The sequence below is a fragment of the Gossypium arboreum genome, chromosome 7 (assembly GCF_025698485.1).
Source record: "Gossypium arboreum isolate Shixiya-1 chromosome 7, ASM2569848v2, whole genome shotgun sequence".
Classification (NCBI taxonomy): Eukaryota; Viridiplantae; Streptophyta; class Magnoliopsida; order Malvales; family Malvaceae; genus Gossypium; species Gossypium arboreum.
The window spans coordinates 82018486-82040787 of NC_069076.1; the positions used below are offsets into that span (position 1 = coordinate 82018486).

The 22302-nt window shown below is 32.2% G+C and overlaps 1 protein-coding gene across 1 annotated transcript; it reads right to left on the bottom strand.

Annotated features, from left to right (window-relative positions):
- Positions 1-6888: 6888 nt before the first annotated feature.
- On the bottom strand, positions 6889-12068 carry LOC108487222 (serine/threonine-protein kinase GRIK1-like). The gene is made up of 12 exons (XM_017791519.2): positions 11746-12068; positions 10977-11339; positions 10735-10809; positions 10606-10650; positions 10314-10388; positions 9454-9541; positions 9222-9346; positions 8612-8707; positions 7873-7939; positions 7656-7771; positions 7479-7557; positions 6889-7371 (listed from the first exon to the last, which is right to left on the bottom strand). The coding sequence occupies exons 2-12, from the start codon at positions 11283-11285 to the stop codon at positions 7214-7216; spliced, it is 1233 nt and encodes a 410-aa protein (XP_017647008.1). The 5' UTR covers positions 11286-11339; positions 11746-12068; the 3' UTR covers positions 6889-7213.
- Between the last annotated feature and the right edge of the window lie 10234 nt (positions 12069-22302).

Below are 22302 nucleotides of genomic sequence, written 5' to 3' on the forward strand. Positions count from 1 at the left end.
TTTAAGGCTTCAATTTAGAAAGCCACTAACAATTCAGCCCTTTTTAGAAATAAACCCCTAAATTTTCATTTTACGCGATTAAGTCCTTTTATTTAATCGGACACTCAAACAATAAAATTAAATCACAAAAATTTCACAGATATAAATTCACACAAAATAAACACAGAAAATAATTTTAAAATATTTTTCTGACTCGAATTCGTGGTCTCGAAACCACCATTCCCATTAGGGTCTAAATCGGGCTGTTACAAAAAGAAAAAAGAAAGGAGAAAGGAAAAGTTAGGGTTTCAAAGTTCTAGGCTCAATTGGTTAGTCCATTTAGTCCCTTTTCTTGTAATTTTTATGTTTTTGGAATCCCAGTGTTAAATACTACCCGACTGATGCCGAAATTTGAGAAATTATTGAGTTTTTAAGTGTTGTCTATGTTGAATAGTTTTAGTATTAAGGACTAAATTGATAGATTTTTAAGTTAGAAATGAAAAAGGATTGAATTGTAAAACAAATTGTAGATTTTGAGTATTAGAGACTAAATTGTGAAAATTCAAAATTTAGGGATTTAAGTGAAAATAGAGAGTTAAATATAGTTTAAAGTAGAATTTGTATGAAAATATAAGATTAATTGTGAAGAAATAAAGTTAGTCTCGGTATAGAGACTAAATTGAAATTTAGGTTAATATTGAGTAAAAATTGAAATATTAAATATGAGATTGAATTGTGTTGTATTGATGAATTTTAATTGTTTCAATTACGTAGCTAACGTCGTACCGGAATCTGAAACTAAAAAGGGAAAAGATAAAGTCGACGAGGAATAACTCGAAATTTCTGGTTTGTATTTCTATAATCTGAAACTAGTTATTAATTGTTGTAATTTTTGTTTAATGTATATGGTAAGTGTTGATGTAAGTAATTGATATTTTGATAATTGATTGAATGAATTGAATTGATAGATATATATTGAATGGATTGATTTTTGAATTGAAATGATTATACATGTAATTATGTAATTATATGAAAAATCACTATTGGATATTGATTATACCTGAAATGTGAAATTAAACCAACAGTATTGGGCTAAGTCGGATATAGATGGCATGCCATAGGATTGGAAGAGTTTAGGGATTTCTCCGACTTCAAGTCGATGAGACACTGGGTGTCAATTTACTACTTCGGATTAATTCGATGAGACATTGAGTGCCAATTTACTTCGGTTTAGCCGATGAGACACTGAGTGTCAATTTATTACTTCGAATTATTTGATGAGGCACTGGGTGCCAAACTAGCGTGTTTGGTTGGAACTGCGTATCCGTCTGAGTCCGAGTCCGAGTCGTGTTAATAGGGGTAAATAAATAATAAAGTTCTATAATTGATGTTGAAATGGCATGGTATGAGAAATGGAAGTGATATAGTGAACTGAAAATAGAATATGTTGGCAATACATGGAATATATGAGTTATGTACTCGTAAATTGAGTATGGTATGAAATGATGTATTTATGAATTGAGTATTGCATGACTGATGCCATTGTACGAATAGATATGGTTGATATGTGAATAATCATTTATATAGCAATTATGTGAATTAGGATATTGATTAAAAAATGAAAAATGATAGTTATGATACTAGACATTAATATGTCCTTATAATTTAATTGTGCCTATTATATTATATTATTTTCCAATATTTGGATTATAGAAATACCACTTAGTTTTTACTTAGTGTACGATTTTGTTTTCCGTGCAAAGATTAGGTACAGTGATTTTGAAAAGTTGTAATTGAGGTTGTGAGTATCCATCTTATCACATCTCCAAGTGCTAAGAGGGTATGTTTCAAAATTTTGAATAGTATGGCATGTAGTTAGGAAGATCAAGAGTGTTCTAATTAGTAGGGACTAAAATATAAATTATAAAATTTATTTCTTTTAATGTTCAAATTTATTAGTGATTGGCCAAAATCACTTTGGCACCAAATGTAATATTCCTATATCAGGTTCCTTGGGTTGAACTGGGTATAGTGGTGTTACAAATTAGGTCATGTATATTAGATCAAAAAACAAATCGGTCCTTCTATTAAAAATTCTATCCATTTTTACTATTTGGTTGCTCCGTTAGCCACATCAACACTTAACAGTAGAAATGAATGAAATTTTTAACAAAATGACCAATTTATTTTTGATATAATTTAGGGGGACTAAATTGTCTATTTTTTTTTAATAGAGATAGTAAAATGCAGTTCAACTCCTAATATAGGTGTCACGGTTCGCCCATGAGCAAAGCTACCTAAAGCATTAAATCAAGTTTGAAACGATACGGGTACAAGAAAACTAAGTCAAAATGTTACCAAAATGCCCTGGAAGACTATAGAAGTCCAAAGAAGGAACCGAATCCTTGTAGAACTGAGTGGAATATTCCGCAAGCTTTAGAAATCTCTATTCTTGTATAGAATGGAGTAGTTGGGAAAGTCCTAGAGAATAGATCTAAGTCCTCAACTAAGATTATGAATTGTTATTAACTAAACCAATATAATTTTCTTCATTTTATTGTAAATGCCAATATTTAGATATTTAAAAATATCATCTAACTGAAAATTGTTCAAAAGATTCGAAGCTTGGTGTTTTCATTAGAAAACCTGTATAATTTGAGAAACCTATACCAATTTTTTTTTTTTTAAGGATATGCTCTTAGATGAGGATAGGCCATACGGCAACGATTTTAATAATCTATTTACTTAAATGAAAACTTTTGAAAAATTTAACAACCATTTTGTAACTTTTTTGAAATTTAGATGGCAAGAGTTTCTCTTACCTCAATCAGTGGTCGAGAGATTAGATCTTTGTCTTGGTTATGGAATAGCTTTAAAACTCGTGGTCAGTATACCCCCTTAATGAGCCTACAAAACTCAAATGATTAGTGGATTCGCTCCAATAGATACCTTAAGAAACAAAAAAAAAAAAGATATTAAAAATATCTAATTATTGAAAATTGTTTTAAATATTCAAAGTTTGGTGGTTTCATTAGAAAATCCGTATAACTTGAAAATCCCTATACCAATATTTTTAAGGATATGCTCTCAAAAATTGCACTCATTAGAAATTGTGGTATAAATCAAAATATCTAAGGATGAGTTATTAGTAATATTTGTTTTTTTTGTCAGAAAACTTGGTATAAGCTTATAAATCCAAATTTTGGTGTACAAAAATTTCTAATGAATATTAATATTTCCTTAGTAATTGTGGTATATGTCAAATATCTAAGGTTCACTTATCTTTCAACCTGATAGATCTATACCGGGCTAGAATGAATCGGTTCTAAATAGAATACTCTTTCGGTCTTATCTACCTACACTACTTTCTAGACTTGTCAATTCTAAAGTTTAAGCACATTCAACTTAATCCAATTAATTGGTTTCTAACCTTAACTTCAGACTAACCACGTCCACTTTGATCAACCAACCTTCCTAAGGATTTAATTGGCACTTAACCTAACTCAATTATCAAACATCAAAATAATGTGAAATAATAAAGAGAATGGCAAGAAATTCTCAGAAATTCTAGTGCATCCACGACTTATGATTGATTGAACGACCATGTTAATCTACGAAAGATGTTGATTACTGCTTTGGAATAAAGCACAAACAAAAATAAAGTAAAAGAGGAATATTGAAGCAAAACTGAAAATAGATTAAACTGAAAGTCGAAAAATAACAAAACAATGTTAAGGAAAATCTGAAATCTTACTAAACTATAAATCTAAAACCCTAAAAGAGCTCAGTTTAATGTAATATTTATAGTCTAATTTTATATTGATCAATTTAGGTCGATTAACTCTAAAATTACAAGCTAATATCGATTTTACAAACGGAAACACCCTTTTAAAATTTTGACTCGTCAAGCTTCAATGTCATGACTTTGCAAGCAATTTGCTCGATCTTTTGAGACCGTGTTGAATGTCGCGACTTTGCTGCTGTTTGGGATCAACTTCCATCTTCAGGCTACTGGCTTGAATGTTGTGACTTTGCTATTGTTTGGGATCAACTTCCATCTTCAAGCTACTGGCTTGAATGTTGTGACTTTGGTGAGCGGATGTCGCGATTTTGTAGGCCAATGTTGCAACTTTGGGTCCAATAAGCTTGCCTTGTGTGTGTTGGTTGAAAATTTGTCCAAGTGTTGAAGCAGCTTCTAATGTCGCGGCTTTCTTACTGAATGTTGCGACATTCAGTCCAAGCCATTGACTTCTTAGCTTCGGTTGTTTCTTGCACAGATTAACTTGTTAGGTTTACTCTAGGCCCAAATTGGCTTAACAAATCATAAAACATAGCAAGAAGCTCATTTTATTCAATTTCAACTAAAAACTAAGTACTTCGTAAAAGTAACTAAAATAACACAAAAATACTTGAATACAACCTTCTTTAAGTAGTGAAAAAAAGCTTAATTTGCTATAATGAATTATGGAAGATCAGTTGCTTGTATGCTTCAAGGTATGCCTTTTGCTTTAGGTTTTCACTATTTTCGAATTGTTTAGATAAGGGAACTTTTGTGTAAACGGAGGGTGCAAGTCCACATTTACTTATCTATGACACATCTTGGATTGGGTTTAAAATAACCGTTTACAGTGGGATATGGGCATCAATATTACTGTTAGGTTGCCTCTCACCTTTTTTACCCCTAGGAGAGCCCTTTTTCACAGTGCCTTGGCTTTATTTGCCAGGTCTCAGTCTCATTTTGCTCTTAGTTTTGGGCGGGTGTCTTTAAAATAGAGACAATCTTCTGTTATATGCTTGATATCTTCATGAAATTGGCGTTTCGTAGAAGATTGGTTGTTTTAGAGGTTCAGGTGGTGGCCCATGGATTTTCTTGTTTCTTACATTACTTAAAATGTGTGCCTATGATGCATTGAGCAAGGTATGATTTTCAAATTCAGAGTAAGGGGCCCTCTCATGTAATCCAATCCTTAGGAGGCTTTGGCCATGTCATCTAGTTTTGCTTCTTTGTGGTTAAGGCAATTGTTAATGTTGTGGCCGTTCCAATCGAAGTTGCCTTAGTACATGTGGTGTTGTTTTTCCCTTAAAATTCCTAGTTGGCCTTCTAAAGTAGCGTCTTGCTGTTGGGGATATGTCATCTGAGGCCATATCATATGCGAAAAAGGTAAATTAATTTGTTTGCATAGTTGGGTTTGGAAAATCACTTTTTGGGCTTGTAACTCCATGTACTACTTGAGGGTTGGTGGGGGATAAATTTTTTGGTGTGAAGCTTCGGCAACAAGTCTTTGGTGAGTATGATTGTTGGATTTGGTGAATGGATTTGGTCTTTAGGTGAGCCTTCATGTATTTTTGGTGCATGGGGGTAGGGAGGGTATGAATGGCTTACCACTAAGATTGACTAGAGTGATCGTGCTAAGGTCTAACTTGATAAACCTAGTTTGGTAGTTTATGTTGGTCGGTTAGTGTTAGAGAGGGCTAAACACTGTTGTTCTGAGCGACTTTTGAGTTTTTAGGGTTTTTAAAGTAATGAGCTTCATCGGGTAGGCACATAGCTTTTTGTTTCTTCTCACAAACTAGCCAATTGTTGATACAAAGTTTGTGTTTGGTGGATGGAAGTAGTTTGCGCTGCTATGCCAACAGCTGCTAAAAGGAGCTTAAGAGGTTTAGATGAAGTCTCTAAAGAAGCCTTAATAGTTGAATTAGAAGGGAAGAAAACATGCCCACTTATGATGAGGAGGAGGCCTTATATAGACAATGATCTTAGTGGTGAGCCAATTGCGAGCTCCAACAAAAGGCCAGTAGTAAAGTTATAAGATGCTTTGCCAAAATGTGATTAAATGTAATATAATTTATCTAAGATGGGATAATCTATGCTATGTGTAACAGATAGAAAGACCTTTAAAATACGTGTTGAGATATAATAAATGAGATTAAAATTCCCTAGACTAGAAAACATTTGTCTGAATAAACTTTTTGTACAAGTTAGGGTGATTATGTTGACAGGATTTCTAATTATGTATACCAAATAATATGGTTATATTTAATATTAACAATTCACTTTATAAGAAAAAAAACATATATATACAAATATATTAAAGTATTAATATATTCACACAATCAAATAATGAAAAATCACCGATTAATTAATATTGACTTGATCATGGGTTAAGTCAAGTTTAAAATTTTGTTCAAACTTAACTTAGATAAAAAAATACTAATTTTGAGCCCAACTTACCTGTATTAAATTTTTATATAAAAATAAATTTTAAAACATATAATACATCAAATATACTAAAAACATTACAATAAATGTTTCCCAACAAATTGAAAATACATTAAAAAAGAAGTCTTTATACTTAAATGGTACTAAAATAGTTATAACTTAGCAAACAAATGCCTCTAAAATAGTAGCAAAATTAATAATAAAACAAGAGTTATATAATATTCAAATAATAACAATAAATTAATAGTAATATAATAGTAAAATGACAATAAATAACAGCAAAACAATATCAAAATAGCAACAAACAACAACAAAATAGTAGTAGACAATAGTGAAAAAAATTAGGCAAATTTAGACCAAGCCTGAGCAAAAAAAATTTATCCAAGGCCTAGCCCGTTTAGAAAACAAACCTTATTTTTTTGTCCAAACTTATTTTCGAGTCTATACTTTTGTTCAAACCTTTCTACTTTTTAAGCAGACCTTCGGGTTTAGACGAGTGGCCCGACTTATGATCAAGTCTAGTCAAATGTGAAAGAATTTACTAATCGGAAATTGTTAGAATCTATTTTGAATAATTAATTATCCTGTCCATGACTTGAGTTACCTACCAACTCGATAAATCTAATTCAATTTGGGTCAGATATGAATTTTTTTAATACAATTTAATTAAACCCCGACTCAAATTATTTTCAATAATAATTTTTTTTAAAAAAAATAATGATTTTTTAAAATTACAAAATATGAATATTAATATGAAAAAAATTACTATTTCCAAACTCGAGCAGACCTAGGAATAAGCCGAGGTGATTGTATTGTTGTTCCCAGTTAAGAATGTTTGGGCAGGCTTGTCTCAGGTCCAAATGAGGCTTGAAGAGTTAAGACAAGTCACCCTCTTGCACAAAAATGAACCTAGTAAATCTTAATAAACATGGTGCCTCTGGTGCAAAAAGAATAGGGTAAAAAAAAGAAAAAGAAAGCCACCGTACAGCAAACCGAAACCGGTCCTTAATCTAGTTAAGCTTCAGACTGGTGAGTACCATTTCTGCAATTAGATTCTTCCCTGTGGCAGCTATTACCCTTACACCAACACAAGTATTGGGGGATTGGTCCTTCTTCTCCTATAACCCAGGGATTCTCTGCTACTGCATTTAAAGTCATCCTCTGTTTTGGGTCTGAAAAAAAAAAAATTTGTTTTCGTGATCACCGCGGCCAAAACTCCATGTGAGAATTAGTTCTTGGTATAAAAGACAAAGAAATCAGAACAAAAGATTGCACTAACCTTTGCAAAGAAGTCCTTCCAGGAGATTCCTCAACTCTGGGTTCAAGTCATTTGGCAGAACCAGAGGGTTATTAACAATCTGCAACAGAAAAATGAACACCATTGTTGTTGGCTATCGGAGAATGTTTGCCGGAATAGGAGCAAAAGAGAAGGAGAAATCGAGAGCATATTGCTTACCTTTTCATACGTATCCTGTAGTGTTTCACCGAGAAACGGATATTTTCCCAGTACCATAAAGTACAACGTAACTCCTACAGCCCATGTATCTGCAGCTTTTCCTCGATAGGTTAAGCCTGTCGATGGATTTCATGTTCAGTCAAAACACGCATACTATTTCCTCAGACTATCACTCTCACACAAAACCATAGTTCCAGCTAACGGAGGGAATACCCACCTAGGCAGCACTCAGGTGCAGTGAAAACAGGAGTCCCAGGCGAACGACGAAGCTCATCATTATCATCCTGTAAAAATAAAATGATTTTGTTTGAAACAGCATAAACTTACTTCCACTAAGAAGTAAGAAATAAAGTGATTTCAAAGTTAAATGATACTTCTGAAAGCAATTAAAACACAATAAAAATGGGACAAATTAAATAACAAATAATAATGATAAAGTTCTGTTACAAAACTATAAACAAATTATTTTCAAATGTGCATCAGCCACACAAACTTTTGGTGCAGTCACTTATTGAAACAAGTGCATGCAACCCATTTAGGTACATTACGCTTTTGTGCTAACTCACGTCTTAGAAAAACTTCCTATAGACAAAATTGTAGTTGGTATTATACTCGATTCGGAAAAAACAACATACGATAGAAAAGAGGCTCTTTAGATAGTTATAGAGGAATTAATCTATGTTACTTGAACTTGGATGTGAATTTCAGATATGGGTGTCTTCAGAATAGGTATGTTCAATTCTTTCTAAGTTTTTTCATGCATATTTGGTGGATTTCTGGAAAGCCATATTCCCATGCTTACCTCCAAAGAAAAGAAAAATGAAGAGTTGTTGTAATGTAGGGACAGATAAATATGTTTGGTATGCATATTTCTTACACGTTAAAAATTGATTACACTTTAATACTTTCATCTAAGTCATCATATGAGGAATTTAAAGGAGAAGAAGTATCATTACCTCAAACACCTGGCTGACACTGAAGTCTCCTATCTTCACCGAACCCGTTTTAGTAATCAATAAATTATCAGGCTTTATATCTCCATGCACAATATTCTGTATTTAAAGAAAAGACATAAGCAAGAACAATAAAATAACAAGTAATAGATGATTTTGATGGCAATACCACGTAACAAGATACTCCACATAAAAAGTAAAATTCATGGAAGCATGTGCACACGTTCCAACCTTACCATGGAAGGTAAAGAAATAATAGGAAAAGAAATTGTAGAACAAACAGAAAATTAGAAGATTTATGGATTGAAAACCTTCATTATTCAGATATCAAAACACAGGGTATCAAATATGAAAGGACATGCTGCACGTATATATATCATAGAAATCATAACTGGCCAACTCTGTTTGGAGCAAACAGGATAAACAGCCAGACAAATGACAAAAAAATCTTTTCTACACATGTTCAGGGAAAAACCTTATCATATTTATCGAACCATGTAATTGGATTTATAAGAAATAAAACACACCCTCAAAGAGAATTGAAATACTTTTAAAAAAGAAAAATAATAGAGAAGAAACAAAACCAGGCACAAAAGTTGGTATGAAAGCATACATGTGCATGGAGGTACATAAGCCCAGATACTATATCTCGCAAATACTTCCTAGCAGTATCTTCTCCAATGGCTCCAGGAGGACTAGAACCTTCCAAAACCCATTTTCCTTCCACATATTCAAGAACTGAACGAAAGGAAAATTAATGGCAGTCAATATAATAAAACTAACTCAATGACTCTTTTATACACATCACTTAGTAGAGAAATAAATTAAGAAAGAAATATAAATACCCATGTAAAATTGATCCGTGGTTGGGTCATCAATCACCTCAATGAGATTTACTATATTGGGATGCTCCAACATTTTCATAATTAGAACCTGTAAAGGTAAATGGATAAGATAAATATGGCAATCCATCCAAAAATCAAAAGTACTTCACATGTCAAAAGAAGACAATCAAGGCAGTTCTATCTACATGACTATGCCAACATATTATCTCTTTTCAACAAGGAAATTAACCAAATGGTGTTACATATTATCTCTTTTCATCATCTGTTTGTAGATGGCGAAATAACAATGCCCACATAACAAACTAACCGTCTAGTCAGTCTTTTGCTCAAGTAGAGATTGAGTTGCTTCCAATTTATTTAAAAGGAAAAAGGAATGCATAAGGATAACAGTCATTCAATATAAGAGAAAAAAAATCGAATTAAATAAGAAAGAGTAAACCAAGAACACAATCAATGAGCTAACCATCATCAAAGAAAATGTCATTAAAATTCTATGTTGGTAGCATACAAAGAGAAATCTCCTAGAAGAAGACAAGAAAAAGAAAAAAGAGAGAAAAAAAAAAAACAGAATTGCAAAGAGAGGGCAAATTACATTATCTTGACATAGAGAATAAATGGAGAGTTTGATGGGAGTGCTTGAATATGGAGAACCTAAAAGAGTAATTCATATATTGATGGAATATAAACCCAAGCACAGAATTGTTATTTTAAATGAAATTTAAGAATGAAAATTGCTATTTACAATTAACTATATTGGCAATTTGAACTTGACAACAACCACAAGGAACCAAATAAACTGATCTATATTAAACAGAAGATATACGGCAAAATATAAATAAAACAAAACATCAAGTCAATACCTCACAAAGAACATCGGTCATTGCAGTCTCTGATGGAGCAACCCGTAGCTTTAACAAATGAGACCTATGAAAAGCCTGAAATTCAAATATAAAAATAACTCATTATTGCGTGGCAAAACCTTAATTTGGTATAAAGTTGCAACATTTAGGCTATAGGAATATATATAGCGAAAGACAAAATGTTTCTCTAGTTTTAAATGCTTCAACTTTTTGCTACTAAACAAAAATGAGTTGTTATTGCCATTTTTGCGTTCAAAGCACAATCACTTTTGTATCAAAACAAGCCACTAACCTTAATAGCATAGTGTTTCCCATCTACACTGTTTCGATATAGAACCTGCCACAGAAGCAAACAAAATAGGTAACAATTAATTATGTTCTGCAACTTATGTAACACAGTGACTTTCAATGATATCCTTACCACTTTTCCATAGCTGCCAGAACCAATCCTATATTCACGCACATATTCATTAACCATCTTATTCCCATTTTCATCCTGAAAATGAAGTCAAGATTCCAAAACTTTATAAGTATATGAGACAAATACAGAATGAAATGAAGATTACTGGTATGAATACATAAAGGCACTCAAGACAATAATATTATTAACATTTATGATGTAATTCAGTGGCAATGGAGGCATAACAACATTTCTCTGCCTACCTCTGAGCGAATAATCCTGTTGGTTTCCTTAACTATAAATTGCCTGCAAATCATTCCATTGTTGAGTTTGAACCTCAAAATCTCCTCAGAACGCTTGGCACGGCTTATAGGCTCAACCACATCTACTTGAGAAGTGCTCGTAAAATCATCGTTATATAAACAACTATCCTCTTCTTCTATTTCTTCATCTAAAAAAAAGTCCTGGGAGTTTGGCCTGCAACGGGACCTCGACCGTTTGGGCTTTGTTGTGTAGCCAAAGCAACCGCAAAAGCCAAAATCTTTAGCAAATGAAAAGCTCTTACCAAACATTATAACACTTGAGACCTTGAAAGTAGTAAATAATGGCTACAACAAATCTTAAACCTGCAAAGCCAGCATAAGCTTTCATATTAAGATTAAGAGTAACCCATACTATATAAGAACTTGAGCTCCATTATTTGTTAATTTTTAACCTCATTGAATATTGCTAAATAATAGACAATAAATTTGATTAAAAATCAGCAAATGACTGAATTGTAATGCATTCAAAGATTATTGACTGATTTAAAAGCAAAAATCATGCATTTTTCTAATCAACTAGTTTATTTTTAAATTATAAATCTTCAAAAGCATCGCATCACAATTTTTTGCCTTTACAATTACATACATTTTCTTCACAAATATGTTACTTACAAAATCAAGTTTTCCAAAAAAAAAAAAAAATTAAAAAAAAATCTATCAAATGGAAACTAAAATAAAATTAAAAGAGAAAACCAAAATTCAAAATTACCTGATAATGGAAAAAAAAATGCTTGAAACCCTAATCAGCTAGGTGATGGAAAAGGAAGAAATTCAAACTTTTGGACGTCAAACCAACAATGATCCCAAATAATTTGATAGCCTGATTTGAATTTGTTTCCTTTTATTAAAAAAAATAAAAAAGAAACCACTACGAAGACGACGATTACGAAGTCTTGGTAGCGGTTACAAAAGAAAAGAAAAGAAAAGAAAATTTGAAAAGTCGTTCGTAAAATTTGATGAATTTGTAATGTGAAATATTAGCGACTATTTCAAAAAATCAAACAAAAATAGTTATGCCACCTATAAAACAGTGTGTTGCTGTTAAATTACGAGTGTTGGACGTGTGTAGCAGTTTTCATTCGATAAAAATATGAAAAATGGAGGTTTTTTTCTAACTAAGATATTATAGTCTTATATTCTCAAAAACAAATTATAGTTTTAAACACTATTTATTGAAATGGGTACCGAGGAAAATTAATTTCCAATATACGTTTTTAGTAATACATTAAATAATGTTAATATCAATGCTTATTTTTTGATGATTCTTTCAAATCAGGGTAATGATTCCATAGTGATGGTTGTGAACGTAATCTAGAACGAACACTCAACAGACTGCTCACCACCACATTTTGGGATGGAAATAGATGGCAAATATGGTAGCTGCTGCTGCTGTTATTCTAAAATCCAATACTAATCAAACTTTGTGGTTGCAGGCTGTAAGTTTCTCGTCAGACGATCGTTTAACCACCAAACTAATCATTGCAAGAACATTACATCATGCACTATATGGAGCAAAGACAGAACAATTGAAGAAGTGACAACCCACCGGAAACTAAAACCCCTCCTGTTGCATGATATCGATGCCATGAAGACCCAATTTCGGCATATACAGCAGCATGAAGGGAGTAAATTAGCTAAATCTATGGCAAGAAAAGCTGTAACTTATGCTTAGAATAATAATGCTTTGAGATGACTTATTTATTTATGGTTTTGTCCTTGTTGCTTGGTAACGAAGAAAAAAAAACTACCTTTCAAAAAGAAATTTACTTTTAAAATTTTAATTCTAAATTATTATTTAATTAAAATAAAAAATGTATGATTTTGAAATATTTTAAAATGACTTAAAAGAAAATTAATTTAATGATAAAAATAAAATAAAATTTTAAACAATTGATATTTTTAATATTTTATTGAATTATTTAAAGTTTGAAGTTAAATTAATTTATTAACTTCTATTTTATCCTAATAAAATATACTTTAATGTTATAACATGATCTTGGCTCTTATATGGGTTCCACTATTCCATGAAAGAGTTTCTAAAACTATCTTACAATTCGTGGTGGACAAGGTACGTAGTAAATTTCTTAGTTGGGATGCTAGATAACTATCATTTGCTGGGAGAGCTACTCTAGCTCAATCTGTGCTATTATTCATACCTAACTATTTTATGCAGTTAGTGATGATACCGAAAGGGATTTGTGAGGAGATTGAGTGCTTGGCCAAACAGTTCATTTGGGGTTCCTTGAATGGAAAGAAGAAGATGGCACTAGTAAGTTGAGACTCAGTCTGTTAACCACGCTCTTATAGGGGTCTTGGTTTGCGGAGGTCGAGGATCAAAGTGTTTCTTTTTTTGATGAAATTGGGATTCAATTTGGTTTCAAATGTCAATACCTTATGGGTGAGGATTCTTCAATCAAAGTATGGTATGAAAGACAGTTTGCCAGAAAGTATTTTGAGAAGCAACAACTCTTTTCTTTGGAGAGGCCTGTCAAAGGTTTGGTTACTACTTAGAGATAATTTAGTGTAGTCGATGGGGGATGGGAGGTTTGTCTGGTGTTGGCAAGACCCTTAGGTGCCATAGATTGGTCCTCTGATAAAATGGATACCTTCGCATGGGAATCTAGAAGCGGATTGTCTACTCAAAGAAATGGTTATAGAGGAAGGCAATTGAAACCTTGATTTTTTCGTGTATGGGTCTCGGAAACATTATTAGGTGCATAATGAGTATCCCTCCCTCACATTCTAAAGGGGGTCGGATAGGATTTCTTGGTTGCCAAATTCAGAAGGGGCTTTCTTGGTTAAGAGTGCTAATCGTTCGCTTAGGGAAAACCACTAGAACTCTAAGGAAGCGATTTGGAAAACTCTATGGAAATTTAAGGGTCCTCAAATAGTTCTCTTTTTTCTATGGCTCACAATCAAACAACGTCTTCTCACTAACATGGAGTGAGTAAGATATGGCATTGAACAAGATGGGTCTTGTTCGGTTTGTGGAAATGTTATAGAGGATATTCTTCATGTGCTTAGAGATTGTTCTACGACAAAAGAGGTGTGGGGACATGTGGTGTCTTTGAGCCAAGGTAGCAAGTTTTTCACTACCAGCCTCTCTAATTGGTTAGCTTTCAACTTACAGTTGTATGAGTTGATGGGTTTTGTGGAAGTTAGTTGGGCAAGCTTATTTGGTCTCATTGCGTGGTGCATTTGGAAGAATGGAAACTTACTCGTCTTTCAAGGCTTAACATGGAAAGCTTGTGAGATTGTTAAAGCTTCTATTAGTCAGGTGAGACAACTTTGGTCCACACACAAGGAAGGCTTGACTCGAAGGTGCATTCCTATTTAGAGGGTTCCCTTATCAGATAATTGGGTTCACTTGGATACTAATGGTACAGTCAATTTAAGTATAGGGTCTGCATTTGCAGGGGAGTGGTGCGAAATCATCTAGGGGAATGGATTATGGGTTTTAACCAGTTATTTCGGGGAGGGGTACTCAGCCTTTGACGCCGAGCTATAGGGTATTTTGGATGGACTAACCTTATTACAAGAACAGGGTTTGGGTAGGGTTTTGATCCAGACTGATAGCTTGGAGGTAGTCCAAGCAATCCAAGGGAATACTTCGGTAAACCTGAACTTATCTCTGGTTAGGTGAATTCAGCAGATGCTACAAAATAAAGAGCTTTGAGTGGTAAGACATGTTCTGTTGATCAGGTTGCCAAGATGTCTTCTACTGATATGAAGGGGGTACATATGTTGGTAGACGCCCCTATGGAATTACTAGAAGTCCTTGATAGTGATAAAGCTAGTGGTACTTTTGATATTGTTAATTTAGTTTATATCTCTATGGTAAATAAATAAATAAATGCTAAAGGGTTCAAAAAGTCTTTGAATTTTTCCAAAAGGTCAATTAAGCATTTAAACAAAAAAACACACACTCAAATAAGTGAACATTAAAATTTCAATCAAATAAGTTCTTTGACTGTTAAAGTTAATGGTTAATTGTTAAAAAGTAACAACTACTGTTTCATTTAATTTTTCGGGTTACTTTTGCCACGTGGCATCGCACTAAGATTATGCCACGTGGCAAAACTAGTATTTTCTATTTAAAATCATTAAAAATGCCACGTGGAAAAACTAGTATTTTCTATTTAAAATCATTAAAAATCATAAAGATATGAAAAATTATAAAAATATTACGAAAAATTTAAAAAAGTAAAATAAAAATATAAATTATCTATAAATTAATATATAGTCTCATGTGTCACTTGACCTCTCAACCTATTTCCCCACCTTAGTTGGCATATTAAAACTTTCCTTTGTCATTGATGATGAATAAAGGCATGTAGGTTTTGGGGAGATCCGTGATGAATAAGAACAATAAATAGCTTTACAGATCAAATAATTTGTTTTTGGTATCATTTTTATATGTGATGTATTATTAATGATAGTTAGTGTGCAAATGAAAAAAAATGATTTTGTAATTTTTTCATACATGGAAAATGACAAAAATAACCCCCCCCAAAATAGAATAAAGTGGTAGTCGTTACTCTTTAACTATTGATTGTTAACCCTAATGGTCAAACAACATGAAAATATACCGTTTTGAAAAGTTAACTCATAAAGGTATAATATACTTTATTTTAGCTTTAAATTAGTTTGTATTTCATTATTACAGATAAGATTGTGATTTTTAAATATTGCAATTCCATTATTAAAAGTAACGGTCAAGCTATCTTTATATAAACATGCAATAAAAATTAAATTTCTTTTGAAACTTGGTACATAGAAAATGTCTTTTAAAATAATCTTCCTAAAATTATCAAAATAAAGATGTACATCTCCCACTACTTCAGCTGGCACACTTGTCCTGTTCCCGGTTTGTAACGATAAGCTTTTATCTCTAAGATCTTTCGTCTTTTCGAACCCATGTAGAGAAATACAAATATTATTAGTGACTCCCAAATCAATGGCCTAATGGTTTATTGAATCTTCCACTAAACAAACTTTTATCATCAAGAGTTCCATACATTTTCCTTTGGTAGCTAGGTATTCTTTCCACTCTTTACAGTTTGCCTTGAAGTGTTATTTCTTGCTACAAAAAAAAAAACATTTAGACTCAGATAAGTCTTTAGGCTTTCTGGTTCTTTTCTTTTCCACTAGTTGTGGCCTAGAGACTTTAGCCTTTTCTTTCTTAGCGTGTTTTCCCCTTCCCTTTTGAGGAAGAAGCGATGGATATATTTACTTTTTCTCTTCAAAACGACTAACCACCATTCAACATGAACTCATAGGATTGTAACTCCTTATGAGTTGTGTAAACATCAGCTTTTTGTTGCCAATGAGCACCATATCAATGTGAGTATTCTGGTCCAAAGTGACCTCATTGACCACCGTCTCGGCAAAGTAGCCCATAAGAGTGATCATATGGTCTTTGATCGGAGTGCTGGGATTTTGCTTGGCATTCATCAAGCTAGTTATGACATATTGTTGAGCCAAGGCAACTTGGCCTCCGATAATGCCTTCTAACTTATCTAGAATCGCTTTAGCAGGCTTACAACTCTCTAGTTTCTTATACAAATTACTGATCATGCTTGCCAACATATATAAATGAGCTATCTCACCAGACTTGTAACAGCCCGTTTTCAGTGAAACTGGAACAATGGTTTCGGGACCACAAATCCGAGTCAGAAAGAAAATTTATTTAAAATTTTTGCATGGTCTGCATTATGATAGGAAAGACTTATGAAAATTTTGATAAGAAAATTTTACCGATTTCATGTTTAATTATAGAAAGGACCAAATTGCATAAAATGAAAAAGTTGAGTTCTAGTAGCTATAAGTATCAAATAGCTATAGAATTCAAAACTTGAGGTCCTTATATGGTAATTAGACTATTAAGAGAAGTTAGTAGATATTTTTGATGATTCATCCATGGAAAATTAGATAAAAAGAAAAGGACTAAATTGAAATTGAAATAAATAAAAGATGATAAATAAAATAAATATCTAATATCATCATTTTATATCATATTCTTCCCCCAATTCTATGGAAACCCTAGGAAAGAGAAAGGAACTCAAGCAAGCTTAATTAGGTAAGTAATTATATCCGCTTTTTAGTAATTTTCATATTTCCGGGATCATAATAATTTAATCTATCTATTTTGGGGATCAATTTGTAAAGTTATTAAAGTTTTGAAAATTTTCCATTGATGAATATGCTGAAATTTTGAAATTTATGGTAGAAATTGAAAGGTTGTTGATAGATAAATAACTTTTGTAAAGTGAATTTTCATGAATTTTTGATTTAGGGACTCAATTGTAAAGATGTAAAATTCATGGAAAATTTATGATTTTATGAAATATATGTGCTGTAAATTTTATATGTAAAAATCAGTTAGGCTTGGAATAATGATTAAATTTCAAAAATTTCATTTTCCAAGCCTAGGGACGAAATCGTCATTTATGGAAAGTATAGGGGCAAAATGATAATTTTTCTTAGGATGTGAATTGAATTAAATTGAGTATTAAATGGATTAAATTGATGTTAAATTCATTTATATAGATCCGAAAAGACCCATTATTGAGTTGGATCGAGGAAAACAGAAAGTATCGGATTAGTAGATTCTTGAAACGAACAAGTATCGAGGTAAGTTCGTGTAACTAGATTATGTATATTAATATGTTTGGAATTGAATGTTGAATATGTATGAAGTTTATAAATGTTTAATGTATAAAATTAATTATATTATGTCTGATATTGCTCGATAAATAATAAGACCCGATTGAATAGATGGAATTTGATGGACACAGGATTTCCCGATTGGTTGTAGTCTTGCATATGTTGTAGACACACCTTAGCTCGAAAGAGCATCTTGTTATAAGCTCTCTTGAGTTCCCGTTATATGGTTCCTGTGAGCATTCTGATTGGTAGTGATTTTGCATGTGTTGCGAACTACCGCAGCTTTTTGTGAGCGTCCTGTTATATGATCGGTTGTGATCCTGCGTATATTGTGGACACAAACACAGCTCTTTATGAGCGTCCTGATATAGTCTCTTTGTGAGCTTCCTGATATGACTCGTTTGAACTTCCTGTTATGTGGCTATATGGAGCTTCCTGATAATAACTCATTGGAGTTACCTGTTAAGCTCAATGAGCTTCCTGTTTTAAACTCTAATGAGTTTCCTATTACAGCCCGGATAAGCTTCCTGTTACATGGCTCACATGAGCATCTTGTTATATGGCTTGAGAGAGTGCTTCCTAATTATGTGCCCTAAATGGGTACCCCTGGATATGAATTGACGGATTTTCAGTTTTGTACACTTAAAGTGTACTATATGAGTCTATCCATCAATATTTCAAATAAATTTAATGGGTAAAGTTTTGACATGGCTAAATTGAACTTGAAATGATCTATTATGGAAATGTACATGTAATATGAAAGTTAATATATGATGAGCTCATCTTTGATTCTTGAAATTTATGTGGAATAATGACTAACATGTTTGATAAAGTTGTGTATTTTAGGCTATTAGTTAAATTACTTGGATGCATTTTTGTTTGCTTACCTTAAATGTAAATGAATGGTAAGTTAAATTCCCGTTATGCAAACTTACTAAGCATTAAATGCTTACTTTGTATTATTTTCCTCTGTTTTATAGTACCCAAAGGCTCGTGAAGGTTGGAACTTGGTCGGAGACACATCACACTATCCCTTGGATCTCTCGGTATATGAAATAAGCTAACTTTTGATATAATGACATGTATAGGTTAAATAGATTCAATGATAAAATATTTGGGTTGTCACTAGCCATTGGAATGACCAGTGTTAAACATACTTTGATGTAATTATATAAGGTATTATCATGGTTGATGTGTGTCAAAAATGGTTTTATGATGAAAGGTATATAAACTTTATGATGAATATATTTGAATTAGTATAATTGATAAAATTTACATATAAACATAAGTGTAAACTTGACAATGTTTAATTACTCGAACATATGTGCTAATATGTTAAATACAATACTTGTATTTGGTTTGATTCAAATGACTTGAATTGGTTGGTATATGTATGCAAGTATTAATGTGGGTACCAGGAAAAATTTAGGTGAGAACTAAGGTTTAGAAATAGCCTTATTTTGTCCACACGGGTAGATACACGGGCGTGTGTCTCAACCATGTGTGATATACGGCCATGCGCACAGGTGTGCTGTTTGGTCGTGTATCCCATGCATCTTAAAAATTGAGAAAAAGAATGCTCAGAATTGGTCACACGGGTAGAGACACGAGTGTGTGTCTCAGCCATGTGAAACACACGGCCCAACACATGGGCGTGTGTCTTGGCCGTGTGAATCCTGCACTTAATTTTTAAAAATTAAATTGTCTACACGGCCTGGCACATGAACAATTAGTAAGTTCATTTTCCATTCATTATAGCTATTTTTGTTTAGTTTGTTTTTAGTAAGTATGTTCAATAAGGGAATTGGTGACATTTTCAAACTGAAAATAAAACATTCATAAATTAATATCTTTGTATTAAGCAAATGTTTGAAAACATTTTCAACATTATGATATGCATTAAGATAATGCATGTGTCTTACATTAAACCTTAAAAACATTTGTAAGTCGTTGCAACGATAATTCCTACACCTATTGAATGAAGCCACATTGGGGTGATCATGATCAACTAGTAGGAGCATGGATTTCCATCTAATTAGTACATGAACCTAATTCTTTAGGCATTCACATGTACTAATAATTGTGTAACGTTTGTCCATCATTCTAACTTAAGCATAGCTCATTGGGGAGTTACTTAACTGAATGATATTGAGTGTATAACCATCAACTCAACACCTATCACATCATGCACCACAAATGAGTCATCTTGGGACAATCTCACCGAGTAGCATGTTGTGACTAGTTATCCTCTTTGAAGACAAAATTTCTTAATGTGTTGCATGATAATACCTACCATAGGGGCCGGTCCAACTATCATATGATCATAAGAAAATTTTGGTTACTTTTAGGAAGTTTCTTTAATGAAATTCACAAGACAACATTTACTGTAAGGTAAATCCCTTTCATGCCATCACAAGAGACCATTGTCAGAGGCCGCAGGTCTTGTTTAGGGACCTTCTCCCACTCAACATTTTAAAATAATGCAAGTTTTTTAATTTTTGGTTTCAATAATGTATGATTAATATACATATGACAAGTACATGTGACATTCTTTCCTAAACTATATGGCATGCTTATCAAAATGTATGCATGACATGCTATGGAAAGTTTACAATATTCACATTTGATTATTTACAAGAGTCAATCAAACAATTTTGGTTCTCTATAATTTTTATTTTAGGGAAAAAATTGAAGAAGTGAATGTGACCCATGCATAAGGTAGAATCCCAGGAAATGGAGGTGAGTCATATTTGACCATTTAAAAACCGTCTTTCCTAGCCAGATCTAATCCTAGACATGCGCCTTCTCATTACCACACTTCTTATCTTTGATCGAACGATTATGGATAATCTCATACATATATATCACAATTATACCATAAATAATTATTAAACAGATATATAAAGAGATGGTTAATAAAATAAAATTGCCAGCCAAGGTTTCCAAGGTTCTATTTTTTAAAAAATAAGGCATTGCTTGTGTCTTTGACTGCTATCGCTTCATATTTTCCTCGTCATGAACTCCTTTTGGAAAAAATTACATTTATGTCCTATTTTTGTTTCCTATTCATAAGAATTCTATAAATAAAAAATAATCCTATGTGAGATGATAGTCCACGGTTCATTTCCTAAGAACCACAACCTTGGAAAAAAATAATTATATAACAAATATATATATATATATATAATATTGTATTCATTCACATACATTCCCTTAAACATGTGAATAATTACAAGAATGTCACATATTATCAAATATTAATCAAACAAGATAAAGAGAGAGACTTAGTCTCAATTTACATCATAAAAATAACATAAACCTGGATCTTTGTACCAATTGTTTGAAAAATCCTGTTTGAAAACGGTTTTCTTGCCCAACAAAAAATTTAAAAATTTGGAAACTGATTCGGTTTGTGATATTTATAGTAATAAACATTAATCGAATTCTTACCAATGTTTTTAGCTTAGTGAATGTTCATTGTTCTTGACTTTCAGCCAAACGATTTTCTATGCTATTCTCATACCACAAACTGCTTTGAGTGTGGGCTCAAACCAATTGAATCGAAACACACAATTAGAAAAAGTTTTCTCTCATTTTAGGGTGAAAATGAAAATTCTCTCTTCTTTAATAGAAACAGATAAAATTGTTATTCTAGAAAAATATATTTAAAAGTTGAGAATAAACTCTCGTAATTTTTCGACAGAATAACAATTTCTCAAAAGTTCTATTAATAGCTCTACCAGTGCAATCTATATATAAGAAAAGAAGGTAAAACCCTTATAGAGTTATAGAGTTTTATTTTAAATAGAAAAACAACATCCTACTTAAAGTAGGAGAGGGTGAATGACTCATCCTTATATTTTTACTCGGTTTGCGCCCTTCATGTTATATGAAGGCTTTTGGGCCTCCCTCATATCGGGTCCAATTATAAGTATTTCTTAAGCCTTTTTGACTTAGTATTCTGCAATATGATCCAACTCAATTTAGTTTTTCTATTTCCTAAAATAAATTTTAATATTTACATATTAAATAATTTTCGCATCCCAATTTTACTCGGTAAAATTTTGACAATTTTACCCCCTATAAAATTTCGAGAAAATTCGTTCAATATGTCACAACTAAACATGTTTAGTATGACTAAATGATTTATTTTCATTTCTGAGCTTCAAAGTAGTCCAAAAACATAAACTCATTCTTCCATCATTTTTTAAATAATCCTATATAAGATTGCAAATTTTCATTTTCATTTTTGGAAACCTACATTCATTTCCAAATGATTCTATTTCTCCATTTCGGATAAAGCCATAATAATTCATAAATGTTTCCTATTTCTTCTTTTCTATTCATTCCGTTCATTTTTATTCAAACACAAAATTCATTTATGGTTTTAATAAGCTAGCGGAAGGACCAATTGAAAATATGTAGTTGATGCTCAAATGATTTATAATAAAGTTCAGAATTTTTTCCTATTAATTAAAAACTCATTTAATCACGAAATCATTCCACTATAATATCGTGATAGATCTCTCCCTAACGACATACAATTATGAAAGCAACTACTCAGTGCTCGTCCAATAACCTTGTCATAAGTGTGTTACTC

Coding starts and splice junctions, on each gene's coding strand:
- LOC108487222 (XM_017791519.2), bottom strand. CDS start 11,285: ATGTTTGGTAAGAGCTTTTCATTTGCTAAAGATTTTGGCTTTTGCGGT. Junction 7,772..7,872: donor TGCACCTGAGTGCTGCCTAG/GTGGGTATTCCC, acceptor ATCCATCGACAG/GCTTAACCTATCGAGGAAAA. Junction 7,372..7,478: donor GGAAGGACTTCTTTGCAAAG/GTTAGTGCAATC, acceptor TTTTTTTTTCAG/ACCCAAAACAGAGGATGACT.